Here is a 21,968-nt window from a genome sequence, read left to right as displayed (position 1 = left end):
ACACAGAGTCCCGGTCCCGTTAGGACAGCCGGCTAGGTACCGCAGGGCTCTAGGTCTTCATCCCCGTCTTCATTCTTCGCTGGTTACACACTGCCCTTACGCCTGTGTGCATCCCCTTTTATAGCCCCTGCTCACGAGAGACGGAGCTGATGCGGACGTCGACGTGAGCGTCGTTCCTTAATGAACCAATCACGACGCACTCTCTCTACGATCCGCTTTCCCCAGCGCGTGTTAACATTACTCCACCAATCACACTGCGCTGCCACCTGATCACTCCCTCTCAGCGCGTCACCGGCCCACAGCCAATCGGTACCCCGTAACCCACGACCCCGCGCTGACCCCTGATCCTCCACCGTCAGCGCGCGTCACCACCTACACAGCCAATCATCACGCGCTGGCATACGATCCCTAATCCCAGCGCGTATCACCTCTACACATGCACACAAAACAAACATGTGCACGTTTACATATTCGTGCATCGGTGTGAATATGAGGCCTATAACAATTTACTAATTCAGATTGACTCTTCGACTTCATACACATATGATGTGTGTGTGTGTGCAAATAGTTAATGAGATAATCTAATTATACATTTCGTAGAACATTTCGTGTAAAGAAGTGACCAAAGCAATACAAACAAGATGAAACAACAAATAATATAAATAGGGTGTAAAAAAATCGGGCAAAAATGAAACAATTATTAATTTGAACCACAACCGACAGGGTGGCTAGTTACATGCCTAGTGTGTAAGTGTCTCATCACATTTATTAAAATTCAGTAAAACCTCTAATAACACACGGTGCCAAAAATGACCGGTTACTGACATCAGCTTGACTGTTAATAAAAGTGAATTGGCTTTGGCAGGACATGTTTCAAAAAGAGATCATGGCTGACGGTCAAGACTAACAACAGAGAGACAGCCAGGAGGGAACACGGATGAGAGGATAGCCACTGTGGAGATGAAGCGACGAGATCAGCTCATGTGCAGGAGCCGGTTGGAATTGCGAGGATCATGAGGGACTGCAATAACTTGGAGTCTTCATTCAGCAATTGATCTCATGATGATGAATGTGCATTTTACAATCACCTTCCTGTGGCTCATTCATGCGACTTAGTGCTTGGATCTGTCACTACCATAACCGATGCTGAAATTAATCTTTGTTACTATAAATGTCCGTCTGTGCGCATGTGTACGTGCATATGAAAGGAAACCGACGTACGCCTACATACTGTGCTGTAGTGATTGTTGTTTGCGCTTTTCAGACTTTTGTTCAAAAACGCCAGGAATACTTATTTACCGGTAAGCTTGCTGCCTTCTTCCTGACCAACACCATCATTTCTGTGTTCCTTGTCAGTTATTGTTGTGCCAGCTGCTGCAGCAACGCTTTCTTCATTGCTAAATAATGAATAAAATAAACTGACGTTCATTCACAAGAACAGAACTTAACAAAACAATAATTATCATAAATTGCTTTGTAACATTACATATACACCATTGGAACCTCATTTGCCAGTAAAAATATGATGTTTTTTTTACCCTTCTATCTGGCAACAAAACCAATCAACTTCAAGGACAGTGCACATTATCAGAGTTGCTGCAGCAACGCTTTCTTCATTGCTAAATAATGAATAAAATAAACTGATAATGATCCAGAGCTTTTTCATTCACAAAAACAGAACTTTAAATAATTCTCATAAATTGCTTTGTAACATTACATATATTAAATACATACTTCAATTGTTTTATTTTGTTTTATCAGATTAAAATTGAAAAGAGACAAGGAGGCTTATTTTCAGGAGTGACTCAGTATGGCTTAAGAAGTTTTAAAACAAACTCCAGTTTTAACCAACTTCAATAAACCTCCCCTTATAAATAACAGCAGATTTCAGCTGTGATATTAAACAGAAGTCAAACATTGTATTATGCGATTCAACATATTGTGGGTTAGATTGTGCAAGTGTGAAGCCCAATTGTGTCATACCCTTCTCCAACTGACACTGCCAAACAAACATTCTTGGCATTATACTTGCACATTATAACCAAAAACCCTAATTATGAATCATAATATTGGTGGCCAAACCTACATGGAAATCCTATTACCTTCCAGTAGTTTTCTTTTTTCTATCTTTTTTTTTATTGTCCCGTGTCCCTTGCTGTCTAGGCGATGCTTGTGATTCTCCAGTTGAGGCCTGAGAGACTGCTGGGTCTCTGTCACCCTGCTGCTTGGTTTGAAGTGGAGTCCCAGCATCTGCTGAGCCATGCTGCTCCGAAGCAGCTGAAAAAATAATGTTGTAAAAACTCTATCAGCTTCAAAGTCTCAGGGATGAGAGCTCAGAATCAATGAGATGATATATTTACAGACGTAAGCATATGATGAAATCCATAATATTTAACTACTATTAATAATACAAAAGAGCAATACTTTTAGAAATCCATATCGGGTTTGTGCAATACTAGGCACACATGTGCAATGTCCACTCCATTGACAATAGCTGTCAAACAATTGAATGAAAGACAAAATGGTTGAAATATTTTAAGGAAACGCATCGCTTCAGTAGTGATGACTTCATAGCAACCATTAAAGCACAATTTATCGCGAGAGTAATAGTAAGCTGTAAAAATGGGTGCAAAATGATAAAAACAACTAAATCCAGGTTAGTTTTCTACCAGCAATAGTTGTGCTTGTTGCACCAGGCATCGGGGTGACATCAGTGCAAACGTCACTTTGGTCAATGTGCTCAACAGTTGGTTGTTTACCTTCCAAGATGGTCAATGTCTCTTTTATTTGGCCATCACCGTCACCATCTGAAAACAATGCTTCGTAATTACTTGATAGCACAATCATGTAAGAGCATTTCAAAAGTTAAGGGGAATTCCAATAAACTAGATACGGATTGTAAATGTATAATTCTGTTTATATAGTATTAGATGTAACCTCAGTAGTTTATTTGTATATCACGAGAAAAAATACGAACACAATTGCACATGCACACAATGCATACATGTATGCACATTTACGTATTTGTACATCTGCGTGAATAGAAGGGCGATAACAATTTACCAATTCAGATTGACTGTTAGACTCCATACACATATGATTTGTGCATGAAAATAGTTCATGAAATAATCTAATTATACATACAGCAGCACACAAAGTGTAAAGAAGTGACCAAACCTGTACAAGTGAGATGGAACAACAAATAATAGAAATGCGATGGAAATAAATGTAACAAAAAAATCTACAATTCTTGAATTGAATCACAACCGACAGGGTGACTAGTTACATGCCTCGTGTGTACGCGTGTCTCATCAAGTTTGTTAAAATTCAAGTAAAACCTGTAATAACGCACAGCGAGAAGAACCACCGGTTACTGACATCACCTTGATTATTAATACACAACTGAATTGGCTTTGGCAGGACATCTTTCTAAAAGCAATCATGGCTGATTGCCAAGACTAACAACAGAGAGACAGCAAAAGGAGTAAACACGGATGACAGGATAGCCACTGTGGAGATAAAGCGATGGGGCCAGCTCATGTGCAGGAGCCAGTTGGTATTGCGAGGATCATGAGGGACTGCAATAACTTGGATGAGTCACGTTTCAGCAATAGATCTCATGATGATGAATGTGCTTTTTTACACCGACCTACCCATAGCTCATTGATGAAGCTTAGTACTGGATCTATTACTGCCAAAAACCAATGTTGAACCTATGTTACTAAAATTGTGTGTATGTGCTTATGAAGGGAAACTGATGTATGCCTACATGCTGTGCTATAGTGACGGTTGTTTGAGCTTTTTGGACTTTTGTTACAAAACTCCAGGAATACTTATTTACCAGTAGATTTGCTGCCTTCTTCCCGACCAACACCATCATTTCTGTGTTCCTTGACAGTTATTGTTGTGCCAGCTGCTGCAGCAACGCTGTCTTCATTGCTAAATAATGAATAAAATAAACTGATAATGATCCAGAGCGTTTTCATTCACAAAAACAGAACTTTAAATATTTATCATGAATTGGTTTGTACATTACATATATTAAATACATACTTCAATTATTTTATTTTGTTTAATCAGAATAAAATTGATAAGAAACAAGGAGGCTTATTTTCAGGAGTGACTAGGTATGGCTTTAAGAAGTTTTAAAACAAACTCCAGTTTTAACCAACTTCAATAAACCTCCCCCTATAAATAACAGCAAATTTCAGCTGTGATATTAAACAAAAGTCAAACATTGTATTATGCGATTCAACATCTTGTGGGTTAGATTGTGCAAGTGCAAATCCCAATCGTGTCATACCCTTCTCCAACTGACACTGCCAAACAAAACATTCTTAGCATTATACTTGCACATTATAACCAAAAACCCTAATTATGAATCATAATATTGGTGGCCAAACCTACATGGAAATCCTATTACCTTCCAGTAGTTTTCTTTTTTCTATCTTTTTTTTTATTGTCCCGTGTCCCTTGCTGTCTAGGCGATGCTTGTGATTCTCCAGTTGAGGCCTGAGAGACTGCTGGGGCACTGTCACCCTGCTGCTTGGTTTGCAGTGGAGTCCCAGCATCTGCTGAGCCATGCTGCTCGGAAGCAGCTGAAAAAATAATGTTGTAAAAACTCTATCAGCTTCAAAGTCTCAAGGATAAGAACTCAGGATCAATGAGATGATATATTTACAGACGTAAGCACATAATGAAATCCGTAATATTTAACTTCTATTAATTATGCAAAAGATGAATATTTTTAGAAATCCATATCAGGTTTGTGCAATATTAGGCACACATGTGCAATGTCCACTCCATTGACAACAACTGTCAAACAATTGAATGATAAACAAAATGGTTGAAATATTTTAAGGAAACGCATCGCTTCAGTAGTGATGACTTCATAGCAACCATTAAAAGCACAATTTATATCTAGAGTAAAAGAAAGCTGTAAAAATGGGTGCAAAATGATAAAAACAACTAAATCCAGAATAGTTTTCTACCAGCAATAGTTGTGCTTGTTGCACCAGGCATCGGGGTGACATCAGTGCAAACGTCACTTTGGTCAATGTGCTCAACAGTTGGTTGTTCACCTTCCACGATGGTCAATGTCTCTTTTATTTGGCCATCACCGTCACCATCTGAAAACAATGATTCGTAATTACTTCATAGCACAATCATGTAAGAGCATTTAAAAAGTTAAGGGGAATTCCAATAAACTAGATATGGATTGTAAATGTATAATTCTGTTTATATAGTATTAGGTGTAACCTCAGTAGTTTATTTAGAAATCACGAGAAAAAATATTAACACAACTGCACATGCACACAATGCATACATGTATGCACATTTACGTATCTGTACATCTGCGTGAATAGAAGGCCGATAACAATTCACCAATTCAGATTGACTGTTAGATTCCATACACATATGATTTGTGCATGAAAATAGTTCATGAAATAATCAAATTATACATACAGCAGCACACGAAGTGTAAAGACGTGACCAAACCTGTACAAGTGAGATGGAACAACAAATAATAGACCTGCGATGGAAAGAAATGTGACAAAAAATCTACAATTCTTGAATTGAATCACAACCGACAGGGTGACTAGTTACATGCCTCGTGTGTACGCGTGTCTCATCAAGTTTGTTAAAATTCAAGTAAAACCTGTAGTAACGCACAGCGAGAACAACCACTGGTTACTGACATCACCTTGAATGTTAATACACAAGTGAATTGGCTTTGGCAGGACATGTTTCTAAAAGTATTCATGGCTGATGGTCAAGACTAACAACAGAGAGACAGCCAAAGGAGGGAACAGGGATGAGAAGATAGCCACTGTGGTGATAAAGCGATGAAGTCAGCTCATGTGCAGGAGCCAGTTGGGATTGCGAGGATCATGAGGGACTGCAATAACTTGGATGAGTCACGTTTCAGCAATTCATCTCATGATGATGAATGTGCTTTTTTACACCAACCTACCCATAGCTCATTGATGGGACTTAGTACTGGATATGTTACTGCCAAAAAACAATGTTGAAATTAACCTATGTTACTAAAATTGTGTGCATGTGTATGTGCTTATGAAGGGAAACTGATGTATGCCTACATACTGTGCTATAGTGACAGTTGTTTGAGCTTTTTAGACGTTTGTTACAAAACTCCAGGAATACTTATTTACCAGTAGATTTGCTGCCTTCTTCCCGACCAACACCATCATTTCTGTGTTCCTTGACAGTTATTGTTGCGCCAGCTGCTGCAGCAACACTTTCTTCATTGCTAAATAATGAATAAAATAAACTGATGTTCATTCACAAGAACAGAACTCAACAAACAATATTTCTCATAAATTGCTTTGTAACATTACGTATATTAAATAAATACTCCAATTGTTTAATTTTGTTTATTCAGATTAAAACTCAGAAACAAGTAGGCTAATTTACTGGAGTCACCAGGTATGGCTCACAAGAAGTGTTAAGGAAAGTCCAGTTTTAACCAACAACTTCAATAAGTCTCTCTTACAAACAACTTCTCATTTCAGTCATACATTGTGACATGAAACCAAAACTCAAACATCGTATTATGTACAGTTGGTTACGTAGAATGCAAAATAAGTTCAACATACATGTGATTCATAATTATTAATCAGTTAGTATGGCAGGGAGAGGGATGGTCTCGGACGAACTGGGCCTTGGCAATAGACACGAGTTATTGGGACGTGAAATGTCACATCACTGGGGGGGGAAGGAGCCGGAGCTGGTGGAGGAGGTGGAAAGGTATCGACCAGACAGTCGGCCTTACCTCCACACACAGCATTGGCACTGGAACCAAACTTCTCGAGAGGCCCCGGGCGGGTGTGGGGATACTCGCAAGCCCCCGACTGGGTGCTGTTCAGTTGAAGTTTGTCCCAGTGGATGAGAGGGTCGCCTCAATAATGAGACTTCAGGTCTCAGAAAGAAAAACGCTGACTGTTGTCTGTGATTATGCACGAAACAGCAGTTCAGAGTATTCGGCCTTCTTGGAGACGGTCGGTGCAGTGCTCGATATAGTGCCGCCTACTGACTCCATAGTCTTACTGGGCGACTTCAATGCTCACATGAGAAATGATGGAGAAACCTAGAGAAGCATGATTTAGGAGGAATGGCTCCCTTGATCTGAACCCAAACAAAGAGATGTTATTGGGATTCTGCGCTAGTCATGGAATGTCAATAATAAACACTGTTTGAACCAAAGGATGCTCATAAGTGTACTTGGTACCAGAGCACCTTGGGTCGACGGTCAATGATTGACTTTATAGTTGTATCATCGGACCTAAAGCCGTATGTTCTGAACACTTGGGTGAAGAGAGGGGCAGAGCTGTCAACTGATCACCACCTGGTGGTAAGTTAGATTTTATGCTTGGGGCACCGATCAAATAGACGTGGAAGGCCCAAACGAATAGTGTGGGTTTGCTGGGAACATCTGGTGGAAGACCCAGTGCAGAAAGATTCCGGGAAAACTTATCCTACACTCCAGGGGAGGTTATGGACCTTGAGTCAGAGTGGACGATGTTCAGGACCTTGATTGTCGATACAGCTGTGAAAAGCTGTGGCCTGAAGGCAGTTGGTGCCTGTCATAGTGGTAACCCTAGGTCCCGCTGGTGGACACCAGTAGTGAGGGAAGCTATGCTCTGAAAAAGGTCACCCAACTCAATTGAGAAGTACTGGTTTTCCGAGAGAGCAACAGCGGCAGCAGTTGCTGAGGCGAAAGCGCAGGCAGGTTATGAGTTTTAAGAGGCCATGGAAAGGCACTACTGGGCAGCCTCAAAAATGTTCTGGCAAACCATTTGATGCCTTAGGAGGGGTCGACGGGACGTGGCCCAGGCTGTTCTCAGTAAGGGTGGCGTAACATTGAACTCAACTAAGAAGATAGTCGAGAGGCGGAAGGAACACTTTGAGGAGCTTCTCAACCAGGCGGACATGCCCTCCTCTCAGGAGGCAGCCAAATAAAACAGCTTGGGGGGTCGGATCCATCACGGCTGCTGAAGTCGCTGCGGTGGGTGAGGGCCTTCGTAGTGGCAAAGCTGCGGGGTGGACGAGATTCGCCCAGTTGTTGAAAGCGCTGGACTATGTAGGGGTATCGTGGTTAACAGCCTCTTCAATGTTTTATGAAAGGGGGGTATAGTACCTCTGGATTGGCCAACTGGGGTCATAGTACCCATTTTTAATAATGGGAACTAGAGAGTGTGCTCCAACTACAGAGGGATCGCACTCATCATCATTTTTCCATTGACTCTCATGTTAAAAGCTGAGTTACGTTTTAGCCCAAAAATGTTCAACTCTTGAAACTACCTTCATTCCGTGAGAAATACAAATGATTATATTACTTTTAAGTAATAAAACATCAAACATAACAATTAAGATACATGGAGAACCACAGTTCATACAGGTGCCTATTCTCAGCATCTGCAATGAATTAGCGCCCGCCCTACCACCCACATGTGCGCACACAGCACAGCAGAGCTGGTAGGTATATTGAACTGCTTTCGCACCATACGTAGCCAACCGTGCTAATCAGAGGTGCAGGGGCAAGAACAAGAAACTACACATAAAAAGCAGTTCTAAAGAAATTAGTTTTCCATTTAGATTTAAAAGTGCATAGCTCCAGTGGCTTCGGAATATCGGAAGAGCGTTCCAGACAGCCGCAGAAAAACATCTGAAAGCACTCAACAAACAACTGCGGGTGGTGGTGCGCCCCTGCCGCCACAGAACAAATTTGATCTCTCCACTCGTTTCTACATGAACATTTGCTTGTTTTGCGAATGAATTGGTCTAAATTAAAATTGCTCATTAGAGCAAAAATCTCACAGAAAGAATGCTCGTAAAGCGAGACTTGCGTATATTGGTCGCCAAAACCTACATGTACATCAAATTACCTTCCGGTAGCTTTTTTCTTTCTATTTCTATTTCTTTTTTTTTTATTGCCCAGTGTCCCTTGCTGTCCAGGAGATGTTTGTGATTCTCCAGTGGAGGCCTGGGAAGCTGCTGGGGCTCCGTCACCCTGCCCCTTGGTTTGCAGCAGAGTCCCTCTTGCTGCTGAGCCATGCTGCCCTAAAGCAGCTGAAAACAGAATTTTGTTAAAACTATAACATCTTCAAAGTCTCAAGAATGAGAGCTCAAGATCAATGAAATTATTAGGTTTACTTCAGGTATGTGCAATTACAAAATCCATGATTGAATTGCTGTTAATAGTGTAAAAATGCAATATTTTATGAAATGCATGATATTGTGTTTGTGCAATACTAGGCCCATATGTCCTCTCCATTTACAACTGTCATCAAACAGGTGAATGAAAGAAAATATACAGGCATCCCTCGATAATAAAATAACATTTATTATTTTTATTTTCTATCTACGTGACTTTACTGAAAGAACCAAGAATATAGGTATCCCTCGATTTATGAACGGGAGGCGTTCTCCAAAAAAACATTCGTACTACGGGGATGCATTCCAGCCTTCGTAACTTAGCATTTCATATATAAACACTTCATAACTCACTACTCATATTGTAAACAAAGACGTTAAATTTAACATATATTTATACTGTACAGTATTACAATTACAAACTGACAAATAACAGACGCATAGTGAAGATAGTACTGTATAGCGACAAAAGTATTATTTATTCCTGTTAGTGTATTTTTAAATAATTGCCTTTTGTGTAAAATAACGGTAAAATATCCAAAGGTTGTTGCACTGGAACTTTTTCGAATATATGCATATCGAGGTATTATTGTCTGGTTGAAATATTTAAGGAAATTAGGCTTATGACCACTCCACATGTACTAATTTGTGAGACACGATGGTTAACAAAACCAGATTAATGCCCAACATTTTTTTCAAAATGTATTGTTCAAAGTTGTAATATTTGCATGGTGGGCGTGGTATGTAATAAAAATGACAGCAGAAAACAAGAATGATATTTGTTATTGTTGTGTTATTCTGACCTGGCCTGCATTCAGGCTGTAACGGGTTCCCACATTCACCACAAAACTTTTGGCGTTCTTGACAGATCGTCTGACAGTTTGGGCACTTCATCGCATTCCTGCAACAAAGCGAACAATTCCAATGTTGTTATTCCACATTCAGAAATGTACACTGCCGATCTAGAGCACACGTTTAAGCATGATTACTGTGGGTCATTACATGGACAATCCTCCTGACCCTCTTATCTCCAGCGTGGAAGAGTAGGCCAAAATACCTTCCAGAAGGCGATAGATCTTGCTGTTGCAGTGGGCACCCTTCCACCAACAGTGGCCGTGAGCAAGCAATTGCAGGGATGCACCTCTAACATCTAAACCTTTACTTTCAACCTCCATCGACCACTTTTCCAAATTCCCACCAAAAACCATCCACACTGCAGACAATTGGCATGGCAAACATCGCCCACCTCAACTCATTCAACTCGTAGACCTACTGTTACAAAACCTCATTGTTTGCCCTATTTAATGTATTGTTATTTACATATCCTTCAATCATCGTTGTGCTATATAGTATTTAAAAACTAGTTCATGAAGTCTGTCTTCGCCAGGCAAAAGTTTTAAATAATATAATGAACCTGATGATTCTTTACATTTTTGTTATCTACGATCAGACACTAACTACTAAAATAAATTGTATTTTTCCACAAACAAAAACCACGAAAATTGTTGATAATTCGATTAAACTTTTTATATTTAAATACGTACCCATAGGAAACCGCTCAATCTAAACAATCCATTATTTTATTAGAAAGAACCAAAAATAATTAACTGAATACTCTGAGGGGAAGCTCTCCTATCTTTTACCGTTTTTGAATTGTTCAGATGTGAACATCATAAAATGCGTATCTTTTCATTCAAACCGCTTGAAACGCAAAGAGCTCAAAAACAATCTTAATTTTGGAGCTTTCGTGACTGCAGGAATTATTCTTTGGTTCTTTCGGTTAAGTCACGTCTAAAGATAAATAATAAATTAAAGAATAGCATATTACGACGTTTCGATTGCAACACAAGCAATCATCATCAGGAATAAAAGAAATAGCAACAAAAATCTAACTAGAAAACTATAGACAGACATACAAGCAGACAGACATCACAAGGACACACAGAGAGAGAACACATCGGCACAAAGAGAGAGGTCATTTCTGTGACGGTCCCTTAAATATAGAGAGGGGGGGTGGGGGCGGAGAGAGGGAGGGGGCAGAGAAAAAAATTAGCATATCAATGAGTGGACGGAAAGGTGATGCTGCAAGTAAGATGACGACGCGGCACGGCAACGCAAGCTTGAAAATCAGGAGAAAGACACACTAAAATTAAAACAGGACCCTGCGGGGTGGGCTGGTAGGAATAATACTTAGTACCGGTACAGGGATATCGACCGGGTATAGAGGAGTTAAAGACAAAATTACTGTATTCTAGTGTAACGTTAATTAAAAGTGTTTGTTTTGACAAGAAACGCTGTGAGATTTAAAGACCCCTCACCACCACCCTCAACACCACCCCTCACCACCAGCCCTCACCACCAGCCCCCACCACCAACCCCCACCACCAGCCCTCACCACCACCCCCCACCACCAGCCCTCACCACTACCCCCCACCACCAGCCCTCACCACCACCCCCCACCACCAGCCCTCACCACCAGCCCCCACCACCAGCCCTCACCACCACCCCCCACCACCAGCCCCCACCACAACCCCCCACCACCAGCCCCCACCACCAGCCCCCACCACCACCAGCCCCCACCACCAGCCCCCACCACCAGCCCCCACCACCAGCCCCCACCACCAGCCCCCACCACCAGCCCCCACCACCAGCCCCCACCACCAGCCCCCACCACCAGCCCTCACCACCACCCCCCACCACCAGCCCCCACCACCACCCCCCACCACCACCAGCCCTCACCGCCACCCCCCACCGCCAGCCCCCACCGCCAGCCCTCACCGCCAGCCCCCACCGCCAGCCCTCACCGCCACCCCCCACCGCCAGCCCCCACCGCCACCCCCCACCGCCAGCCCCCACCGCCACCCCCCACCGCCAGCCCCCACCGCCAGCCCCCACCGCCAGCCCCCACCGCCAGCCCCCACCGCCAGCCCCCACCGCCAGCCCCCACCGCCAGCCCCCACCGCCACCCCCCACCGCCAGCCCCCACCGCCAGCCCCCACCGCCACCCCCCACCGCCAGCCCCCACCGCCAGCCCCCACCGCCAGCCCCCACCACCAGCCCCCACCACCAGCCCTCACCACCACCCCCCACCACCAGCCCCCACCACCAGCCCTCACCACCAGCCCCCACCACCAGCCCTCACCACTACCCCCCACCACCAGCCCTCACCACCACCCCCCACCACCAGCCCTCACCACCAGCCCCCACCACCAGCCCTCACCACCACCCCCCACCACCAGCCCCCACCACAACCCCCCACCACCAGCCCCCACCACCAGCCCCCACCACCACCAGCCCCCACCACCAGCCCCCACCACCAGCCCCCACCACCAGCCCTCACCACCACCCCCCACCACCAGCCCCACCACCAGCCCCCACCACCACCCCCCACCGCCACCAGCCCTCACCGCCACCCCCCACCGCCAGCCCCCACCGCCAGCCCTCACCGCCAGCCCCCACCGCCAGCCCTCACCGCCACCCCCCACCGCCAGCCCCCACCGCCACCCCCCACCGCCAGCCCCCACCGCCACCCCCCACCGCCAGCCCCCACCGCCAGCCCCCACCGCCAGCCCCCACCGCCAGCCCCCACCGCCACCCCCCACCGCCAGCCCCCACCGCCAGCCCCCACCGCCAGCCCCCACCGCCAGCCCCCACCGCCAGCCCCCACCACCAGCCCTCACCACCACCCCCCACCACCAGCCCCCACCACCAGCCCTCACCACCAGCCCCCACCACCAGCCCTCACCACCACCCCCCACCACCAGCACTCACCACCACCCCCCACCACCAGCCCTCACCACCAGCCCCCACCACCAGCCCTCACCACCAGCCCCCACCACCACCCCCCACCACCAGCCCCTCACCACCACCCCCCACCACCAGCCCCCACCACCAGCCCCCACCACCAGCCCCCACCACCAGCCCCTACCACCACCAGCCCTCACCACCACCCCTCACCACCACCCCCCACCACCAGCCCTCACCACCACCCCCCACCACCAGCCCTCACCACCAGCCCCCACCACCAGCCCTCACCACCACCCCCCACCACCACCCCCCACCACCAGCCCCCACCACCAGCCCTCACCACCAGCCCCCACCACCACCTTCTGCACTAGGCCTCGCGAAGCCTGCCGCACTAGGCCTTGCGAAGCCTGCCGCACTAGGCCTCGCGCCGTGCTTTTCGTGCACAAATAAGGCGATTAAATGTATGTCGTCTCTGTGTTAATAAATGTTTCTTGTCTCTGTGTTAAAAAACGTGCTGCGTTTCAGTAAAGTAATTTTTTTAAAAAACGTGCTGCGTTTCAGTAAAGTAATTTTGAAGCGAAGTTTAAAGTTTTGCCGTGATGCACCGGAAGCGACGGCCATTTTGTTTAATTCACATCGCAGGGGGAGCGGGCGGCCATCTTGTCGGACAGGGTCATGCCAAGTGTTTGCAGTAGGGGGCGATGTTGATACACGGACGGACGGACGGACACATTAATCTATTGGTGGTCTGGTCCACTTCGTTCCTACCAGTATAACCTAGTAAAATATCGAAATATAATGTAATGCAACACAGAGAGTCGGTCAATACACAATTAACGCATAGCCCGGTTGATTACGTATTTCAAAGATTGCTAAGTTATAATTTAAGTGTGAAAATTCCAAAGAGAGGACACAGGCAGAGAGAACAAATAGCCAGAGAGAGAGAAAAAAGATAAGCTTAAAAATTCCCCGTAGAAGTGGTTCAATCTTAATTTTGGAGCTTTCGTGACTGCATTAATTATTCTTTGGTTCTTTCGGTTAAGTCACGTCTAAAGATAAACTAATAAATTAAATAATAGTATATTACGACGTTTCGATTGCATCACAAGCAATTATCATCAGGCATAAAAGAAATAGCAACAAAAATCTAACTAGAAAACTCCTCTCTCCGCCCCCGCCCCCCTCTCTATATTTAAGGAACCGTCACAGAAACGACCTCTCTCTTTGTGCTGATGTGTTCTCTCTCTGTGTGTCCTTGTGATGTCTGTCTGCTTGTATGTCTGTCTATAGTTTTCTAGTTAGATTTTTGTTGTGAAGTGCAGAATCACTGAACCGGAATTGATAGCTTGAAAATTTTTAGTGCGGGGCCCTTGAAAGTGCGTGGCCCGTAGCTACTACTACACATGTAGCTACACGTGTAGCTACTACTACACGTGTTGCTACTACTACACGTGTTGCTACTACTACACGTGTTGCTACTACCACACGTGTAGCTACTTTAGCTACTAGGATAATATCCGGCACTGCCCCCCCCCCCCGCATATTCTGCATCGGTCCCCCTCCCCATTCTGCGTATTAACAACCCCATTGCTAAATACACTTACAATGTACAGTGACAGGTCATGGCCAGAAGATCCCAATTTTGAAAATGCATTTTTTTCAATTGGGATCACACACAGCAGCAGCAGCAGCAACATCGCCCCCCTACTGCGGAAACTTGGCAGGGCCCTCCTGAGACAGTCTTGAGACTCGATAAGACTGTGCTGGGTAAACAAGCGTCAAGAGGAATAACAACAATAATAACTACTGCTGTTGCTGCCATGGCCCCCAGCCATGGCGCAGTTGCACCGCCTGCACACGCTGAGGGCACCCGCCACTGAGTCCCCCTCCCCCCCGCAACTGGATCCCCCTCTGCACGGGTGCCACCGTGCAGTGGTTCATGGCGGCGTGTTCACAGCAGCGTGGATATATAATAAGACACTCGGAGTTGTGAGAGCTATTTTTTATATGATTACACGCTTGTATTTAACTCTGTTCTTGTTGTCGTATCCTCAAATCTTGTAACTCAATTTTGACCAATGTGCTAGCGACTGCAAAGTTGGTATACTTATGTCATACTGATGACAATATTATATTCTATAAGAAATATATATTTTTAAACATTATTTTTTATGTTATGTTTCGGTTTGGGTCCAATTGTCCACGCTCAACTGACGTTGGCTGTAAATCACCACGCCCCCTTACGTTGTGGCAAGCTTCGGGGCCACTTCCTGGAGTCGTGGACTTCTTCCATTACTAGTACGGTACATTTAATTAAAGCGTGTTTTAAAAAAAGTTTTGTTTTAAATATTACTTATTAAGGCCTGTCTTGTTGGTGGGTGAGTGAGTGGGTGAGTGAGTACGTGAGTGGGTGGGTGGGTGAGTGGGGGTGAATGGGTGAGTGGGTGAGTGAGTGGGGGTGAATGGGTGAGTGAGTGGGTAAGTGAGTGGGTGGGTGCGTGAGTGAGTGAGTGGGTGAGTGAGTGGGTGAGTGGGGGTGAATGGGTGAGTGAGTGGGTGAGTGAGTGGGTGGGTGCGTGACTGGGTGGGTGAGTGCGTGAGTGGGTGGGTGGATGAGTGAGTGGGTGAGTGCGTGGGTGAGTGAGTGGGTGAGTGAGTGGGTGGGTGCGTGAGTGAGTGGGTGAGTGGGTGAGTGAGTGAGTGGGGGTGAATGGGTGAGTGAGTGGGCGAGTGAGTGGGTGGGTGCGTGAGTGAGGGGGTGGGTGCTTGATTGAGTGGGTGAGTGAGTGGGTGGGTGAGTGAGTGGGTGAGTGGGGGTGAATGGGTGAGTGAGTGGGTAAGTGAGTGGGTGGGTGCGTGAGTGAGTGGGTGAGTGAGTGGGTGGGTGCGTGAGTGAGTGAGTGGGTGAGTGAGTGGGTGGGTGCGTGAGTGAGTGGGTGCGTGAGTGGGTGGGTGAGTGAGTGGGGGTGAATGGGTGAGTGAGTGGATGAGTGAGTGGGTGGGTGAGTGGTGAATGGGTGAGTCGGTGGGTGAGTCGGTGGGTGAGTAAGTGAGTGGGTGAGTGAGTGAGTGGGTGAGTGGTGAATGGGTGAGTCGGTGGGTGGGTGAGTGGGTGGGTGCGTGAGTGAGTGGGGGTGAATGGGTGAGTGAGTGGGTAAGTGAGTGGGTGGGTGCGTGAGTGAGTGGGTGGGTGCGTGAGTGAGTGGGTGAGTGGTGAATGGGTGAGTCGGTGGGTGAGTAAGTGAGTGGGTGAGTGAGTGGGTGGGTGCGTGAGTGAGTGGGTAAGTGAGTGGGTGGGTGCGTGAGTGAGTGGGTGCGTGAGTGGGTGGGTGAGTCGGTGGGTGAGTAAGTGAGTGGGTGAGCGGGTGAGTGAGCGAGCGGGTGAGCGGGTGGGTGAGCGAGCAGGTCAGTGGGTGGGTTATCGGGCTGTTACCACTGTGCCGCTCCCAGACTGCGGAACATCGCTCTGGCGTTACTAACAAGACAGCCAGAGTCGTTAGAGTTGTTGTTAAAGTGAACCTCATGGCGGTACCCCAGGGTACCATAGTCGCCCGGCTCTCGCATAATGTCCGTGATGCAGTCACCTTTAGTCTGTTGATGGTCGGCGATGCGGCAATCGACTCATCTCGACGAGCTGTACACGATGCACTATGCAAAGTTGAATTTTCGATCACGTTTTTTTACTATTGATTGGTACCCCAGTCGCGGAGTTAAGTTCACCCCTGGGAGAAAAAGTAGTGTCCCAGAAATAAAAGATTGAATTGCCTCGGCAAAATATTGACTTTTTTTAAAGCTTTCGTGACTGCAGCAATTCATATTATTTGGGTCTTTCGGTAAAGTCACGTAGATAGAAGAAAACATAATAATAAAAATCACGAAGTTTCGGTCACAACACAAGCAGTCATCGGGTGACGTCACCAGGAGATTGCTTGTGTTGCGATCGAAACGTGATATTTGTATAATTTTATTGTTATTATTTTTTTGTTATTACTTCATTATTTTATTGTTATTTTATTGTTATTCTTTTATTGTTATTACTTTATTATTACTTTGTTATAATTTTATTGTTATTATTTTGCTATTATTTCTATCCACGTGACTTTACCGAAAGACCCAAAGAACATGCCTCGGCCACTCTCTTGCTGCCCATTGACCATGCAAGTTCTGTTTATGTCCGGCTTTAACATACACGGGGCGCGTTTAGAACTGCGGATGAAAGGCGCCTTGCTAATTATTATTTATTATTACCAGAAGTGAGTGTTGTAACCTCGTCAGCAGTGAGTGGTGGTAACCTCGTCAGCAGTGAGTGATGGTGTCACCTCACCTGCAGTGTCACCTCACCTGCAGTATAACTTCACCTACAGTGTCACCTCACCTACAGTGTCACCTCACCTGCAGTGTCACCTCACCTACAGTGTCACCTCACCTACAGTGTCACCTCACCTACAGTGTCACCTCACCTACAGTCACCTCACCTGCAGTGTCACCTCACCTGCAGTGTCACCTCACCTACAGTGTCACCTCACCTGCAGTATAACTTCACCTGCAGTGTCACCTCACCTGCAGTGTCACCTCACCTGCAGTGTCACCTCACCTGCAGTGATCGCGCCGCGCACTCTCCACGTCTCCGGCAGCGCCCTCCCGCCTCGACTCTGACCCCCCCGCCCGCCCCGCCCGGCGTAGACCGACGACACTGGACGATTCCCTCTCGCTCCTCGCTCGCTCCTCTCTCACACCGCCGCCACAACTCGTGAGAAGAAGAAGCAGCAGCAGCAGCAGCTCCTGCTGCGGTTGACGGCTGGGGACGACTGAGAGGATCCACGTGGGGGCCGCAGGGGGAGGGGGGAGGGGCGTGACGCGTCGTTCCGGGAAGGGGGCGTGGCCGTGACGCGGCGCCTTCTCGGCAGCGTCGTCGACGACGACTCGGAATCTCATCAGAATTCAGATAAATGTCGATGTGAAGCTTTCGTGGCTGCAGGGATTCATGTTCTTGGTTCTTTCGGTAAATCGCGTAGAAGGGAAATAATACAATAATAAACATAAAGCAATGAAATGCTCACGACGTTTCGATTGCAACACAAGCAATCATCATCAGGTGTGAAAACCACAGCAAGACATTTTTTTGAAAAAAGTGGCGAAACGTCGTGAGAATTTTATTGTTTTATTTTTATGATTTCCCTTCTACGTGTCTTTACCGAAAGAACCAAGAATAATAGTATTTTTTTATGTTACGATCATGGAAGTTTGTGTGGCTGCCCTACCCGAGCGGCATCACACACGTGCGCGCGTGTTCATGTACCCCTCGTCTTGGGAGGGGCTTCGTTGTTGTTGTTCGTTTGATTTGCGGTGGCGAATCCAAGCCAGGAATGGACATTCCACATTGACAGGTCGGGGGGATATCCCATCCATGCGATCGCCCCTGTGAGCTCCGAACCATGTGTTTGATTCCCTTGGGCCGATTTATTTCCTAAGCTGAAAGCATCAGTTACCGCAAATACTGGAAATCAAATATACCTGGCAGGCCCCTGCTATAAACAGCACAGTATAATGTTTTGCTTGATTTGCATTAAAACAATAGTGTCGTTATCCCAGCACCACCTGACACATCCAATTAGTAAGGTTTGTCACCTAAACAAAACGTGGCAATTAGTTACTACAGCACACCGGCGTGTTGGAGTGGAGACCCACACCACAATTTGAGTACGACGCTTCTCTGGTGATTGCAACCAGCTTCATCGAGCGATTTTTTTTTTACAGAATTGCGAAGAAGTCTTTCTGTTATGGTCTTAAATAAAGTAAATGTGATGTCACCGCTGTGAGCCTATTTGGTACGAAGATCAGAGTGGGGGGGGGCTAATGTAATCATGAATTACAATTGATGTTAATCTGAGAATATTCAGTACCTATTACCAGCTGGGTTAAGTCAGTTTATCAACATACATTGGGTTATGTTAATCTGCGAATATGCAGTACAGTACATATTACCAGTTGCATTAGTCACAGTTAAAACATGAAGACCTGAATATGCATGCAATTAAAAGGTGTTATCACTTAATAATATGCCTCCAAGGAACACTAAGCCTGTAGCTATTAGAACGGTTAACATTGTAATTTCTCACAATTTAAATAGATGATCTCATTAGTCTTGGCCAGTAATAGTTAGGCAAGCATGTGCTGCAACTGCCGACAGTTGTGTTTGTGAGTTTTAAATATTTATTTTATGTACTTTTCTCGTCTGACCAACATAACATTCGCCACAGGAGCTATTCATCCTATACATACCAATTTTTGATAGCTTCGGTAAATCATGTTTCATACCAGATATCAGTTCTTGTATTACATTTGTATATATTGTTCGCGAAAGCCTACGTGTTAAAATACGGAATCTAGCAATGATTTTTTCAATTATATGATAAAGACATCAACGTTGGTAAGAGCTACATATTTACAATCCATTAATTACGACCAACAAGAAGATATTGCCTAACATCCCAAGCAGAATCTGCCTGGCCGACCTGACTGAGTCGAGGCTTTTTTATTATACAGAAATATCATTTATTAGAAATTACAATCGATGACTTTGTAATCAAATATTTCACTCAGGACACTCCAAACAACGGGGTGTGATGATCGCCCCTTATTATGTGAATATAGATTGGAAAAACTATCAAATTGTATGGGTAATTACGCTTGGTGATCATAATTATAATCCTACACGCGACTGTATTCATAGAGATTCATGTCTAAGACGCAATTATATTCACACCTGCTCACAAATCAACGCGTGTGTTCAGCAAATTAGCGATCAAAGTGAGAACATCACAAAACACAACAGGCATAGCAACAGTGACACAGTCTCGACTTTTGCAAAGTTCACTGGCAGGGCATCGCTCTTCATCATGTCTCGCACATCCTCCCACGAGCCATTGTTTGGCATTGGCTCGATCTCCAGCACACTGCACATCACGTTGTAGATATCCACAATACGGAGAGGTTTACTGACGTACCTATGTTGAAAGCCTGAAAAGGTAAAACAAATAAAAAATAAAATATTTAAAAATACTTTTTTTTAAACACGCTTTAATGAAATGTACTGTCCGAGCTGCACCTCCCCCTGCCCCCTTCCCCATCGCCCCTCCCCTCCTTCCACATGCCCCGCCCCTCGGCGTGGCTCCCCGAGGCTTGCCGTGACGTAAGGAACCGTGGTGATTTACAGCCAACGTGAGTTGAGCGTGGACAATTAGAGCCGTAAAAAAGATTGTTTAAAAAATATTTTTTTAATTTTTAATGATAGAATATAGTATTGTCATCAGTATGACCTGCCTATACCAAGTTTGCAGTCGATACGACATTGAAAAGACGGTTGAAATTGAATTACAAGATTTTAGGATACGACAACACATAGAGTACGTTAAATTCAAGCGTGTAAAATGTTAAAAAATACAGTATATGTTTTGGATTTTTTATGATAGAATATAGTCTTGTCATGAGTATGACAGGTATTCCAAGTTTGCAGTCGATAGCACATTGGGAAGTGGGTAAAATTGAGTTACACGATTTTTTTGAGGATACGACAACAGACGGAGTGAGTTAAATAAAAGCGTGTACTGTAATAATAAAAGCGTGTAATAATAATCAAATGAACTTGAACCTTAATGTCCACAATGCTGATTCATCTGACAAAGCGACTCCATCACAGTGGTATTAAAATACGAACTAAAGGCATTTTTATTCATTTGGCCATACACTTATAAATAGAAAATCACATTTTTGGCGTTTGACCTATCCGTCTAAATTAGTGGTAACGTTGTGGCCCCTCCACTACTACTGCTCCTCCTGTGAGTGAGAAGTTGGGGCTGTGGTCTGGGATGTTGAGACTTAGGGGACTACTTTCTCTGTTGTCATCACTTTTTAAAAATCATTTATATTAAGTTCGCTTGCTTGCTTGCGCACTTACGACCGTGCAAATCTTTCGGTCGTTTTTTATTTAAATCTTTTATATTAAGTTCGCTTGCTTGCGTGCTTACGACCGTGCTCATCTTTCGGTCGTTTTTTAACCCACTTCCCGTGATCCAATCGAGCTGACATTTTCCACACAGACTCGTTGTGCGTGACAATTAATTTTTAATAATGTGGCTTGACCATCTGAATGTGAAATTGTAGTTGTTGCCCTGCAATCTACATCAGCAGCCATACGAAAGAAGAAGCAGCATGAATTATACAACTGTATCGTATTTAAAATCAAATTAATATGCCACAGTGGCAGGGCCGATTAGAAGCGGACGGGGCCACCGGCAGTGTGGGCGGGGCTAGTGGCGGAGTGGGACGGACTGGCACCACACGTGACCCTGTTTCTTGGCGAGTCACGTGGGCGCGCCACTGATCACTCGTGGGGGGTGGTGGGGGTGAGTCACGTGGGTGGGGGGGAAGTCTCGTGGTGGGGTGGGGGTAGGCACAGGGTGTGGGGGGGGGAGTCTCGTGGAGGGGGGGTGGAGTCTCGTGGGGGGGTGGAGTCTCGTTGGGGGGGGTGAAGATTCGTGGAGGGGGGTGGAGTCTGGTGGGGGGTGGAGTCTGGTGGGGGGGGGTGGAGTCTGGTGGGTGGTTGAGTCTGTTGGGGTGGTGGAGTCTGGTGGGGGGGTGGAGTCTGGTGGGGGGTGGAGTTTCGTGGAGGGGGGGTGAAGATTCGTGGAGGGGGGGTGGAGTCTCGTGGAGGGGGGTGGAGTCTGGTGGGGGGTGGAGTCTGGTGGGGGGGGGGGAGTCTGGTGGGTGGTGGAGTCTGTTGGGGTGGTGGAGTCTGGTGGGGGGGTGGAGTCTGGTGGGGGGTGGAGTTTCGTGGAGGGGGGGGTGAAGATTCGTGGAGGGGGGGTGGAGTCTCGTGGAGGAGGGTGGAGTCTGGTGGGGGGTGGAGTCTGGTGGGGGGTGGAGTCTGGTGGGGGGGGGAGTCTCGTGGAGGGAGGGTGGAGTCTGGTGGAGGGGGGTGGAGTCTGGTGGGGGGTGGAGTCTGGTGGAGGGAGGGTGGAGTCTGGTGGAGGGGGGTGGAGTCTCGT

General features: G+C 46.0%; 1 protein-coding gene across 1 annotated transcript in view; it reads right to left on the bottom strand.

Annotated features, from left to right (window-relative positions):
- LOC133345815 (E3 ubiquitin-protein ligase rnf213-alpha-like) overlaps positions 1–17,621 on the bottom strand; it is a 131,570-nt gene extending 113,949 nt beyond the window's left edge. The window contains 10 exon segments of the mRNA XM_061556815.1: positions 1,300–1,418; positions 2,103–2,277; positions 2,760–2,807; positions 3,842–3,939; positions 4,424–4,598; positions 4,992–5,129; positions 6,174–6,271; positions 8,907–9,090; positions 9,978–10,075; positions 17,516–17,621. Coding sequence (XP_061412799.1) covers positions 1,300–1,418; positions 2,103–2,277; positions 2,760–2,807; positions 3,842–3,939; positions 4,424–4,598; positions 4,992–5,129; positions 6,174–6,271; positions 8,907–9,090; positions 9,978–10,068 — 1,126 coding nt within the window. The 5' untranslated portion in view covers positions 10,069–10,075; positions 17,516–17,621.
- Between the last annotated feature and the right edge of the window lie 4,347 nt (positions 17,622–21,968).

Source organism: Lethenteron reissneri, chromosome 23 (genome assembly GCF_015708825.2).
Source record: "Lethenteron reissneri isolate LAM-NWPU_2019-01 chromosome 23, ASM1570882v1, whole genome shotgun sequence".
NCBI classification, from domain to species: domain Eukaryota; kingdom Metazoa; phylum Chordata; class Hyperoartia; order Petromyzontiformes; family Petromyzontidae; genus Lethenteron; species Lethenteron reissneri.
The sequence above is the reverse complement of the archived record's forward strand: the minus strand, read 5'-3'. Positions and strand labels throughout refer to the sequence as shown.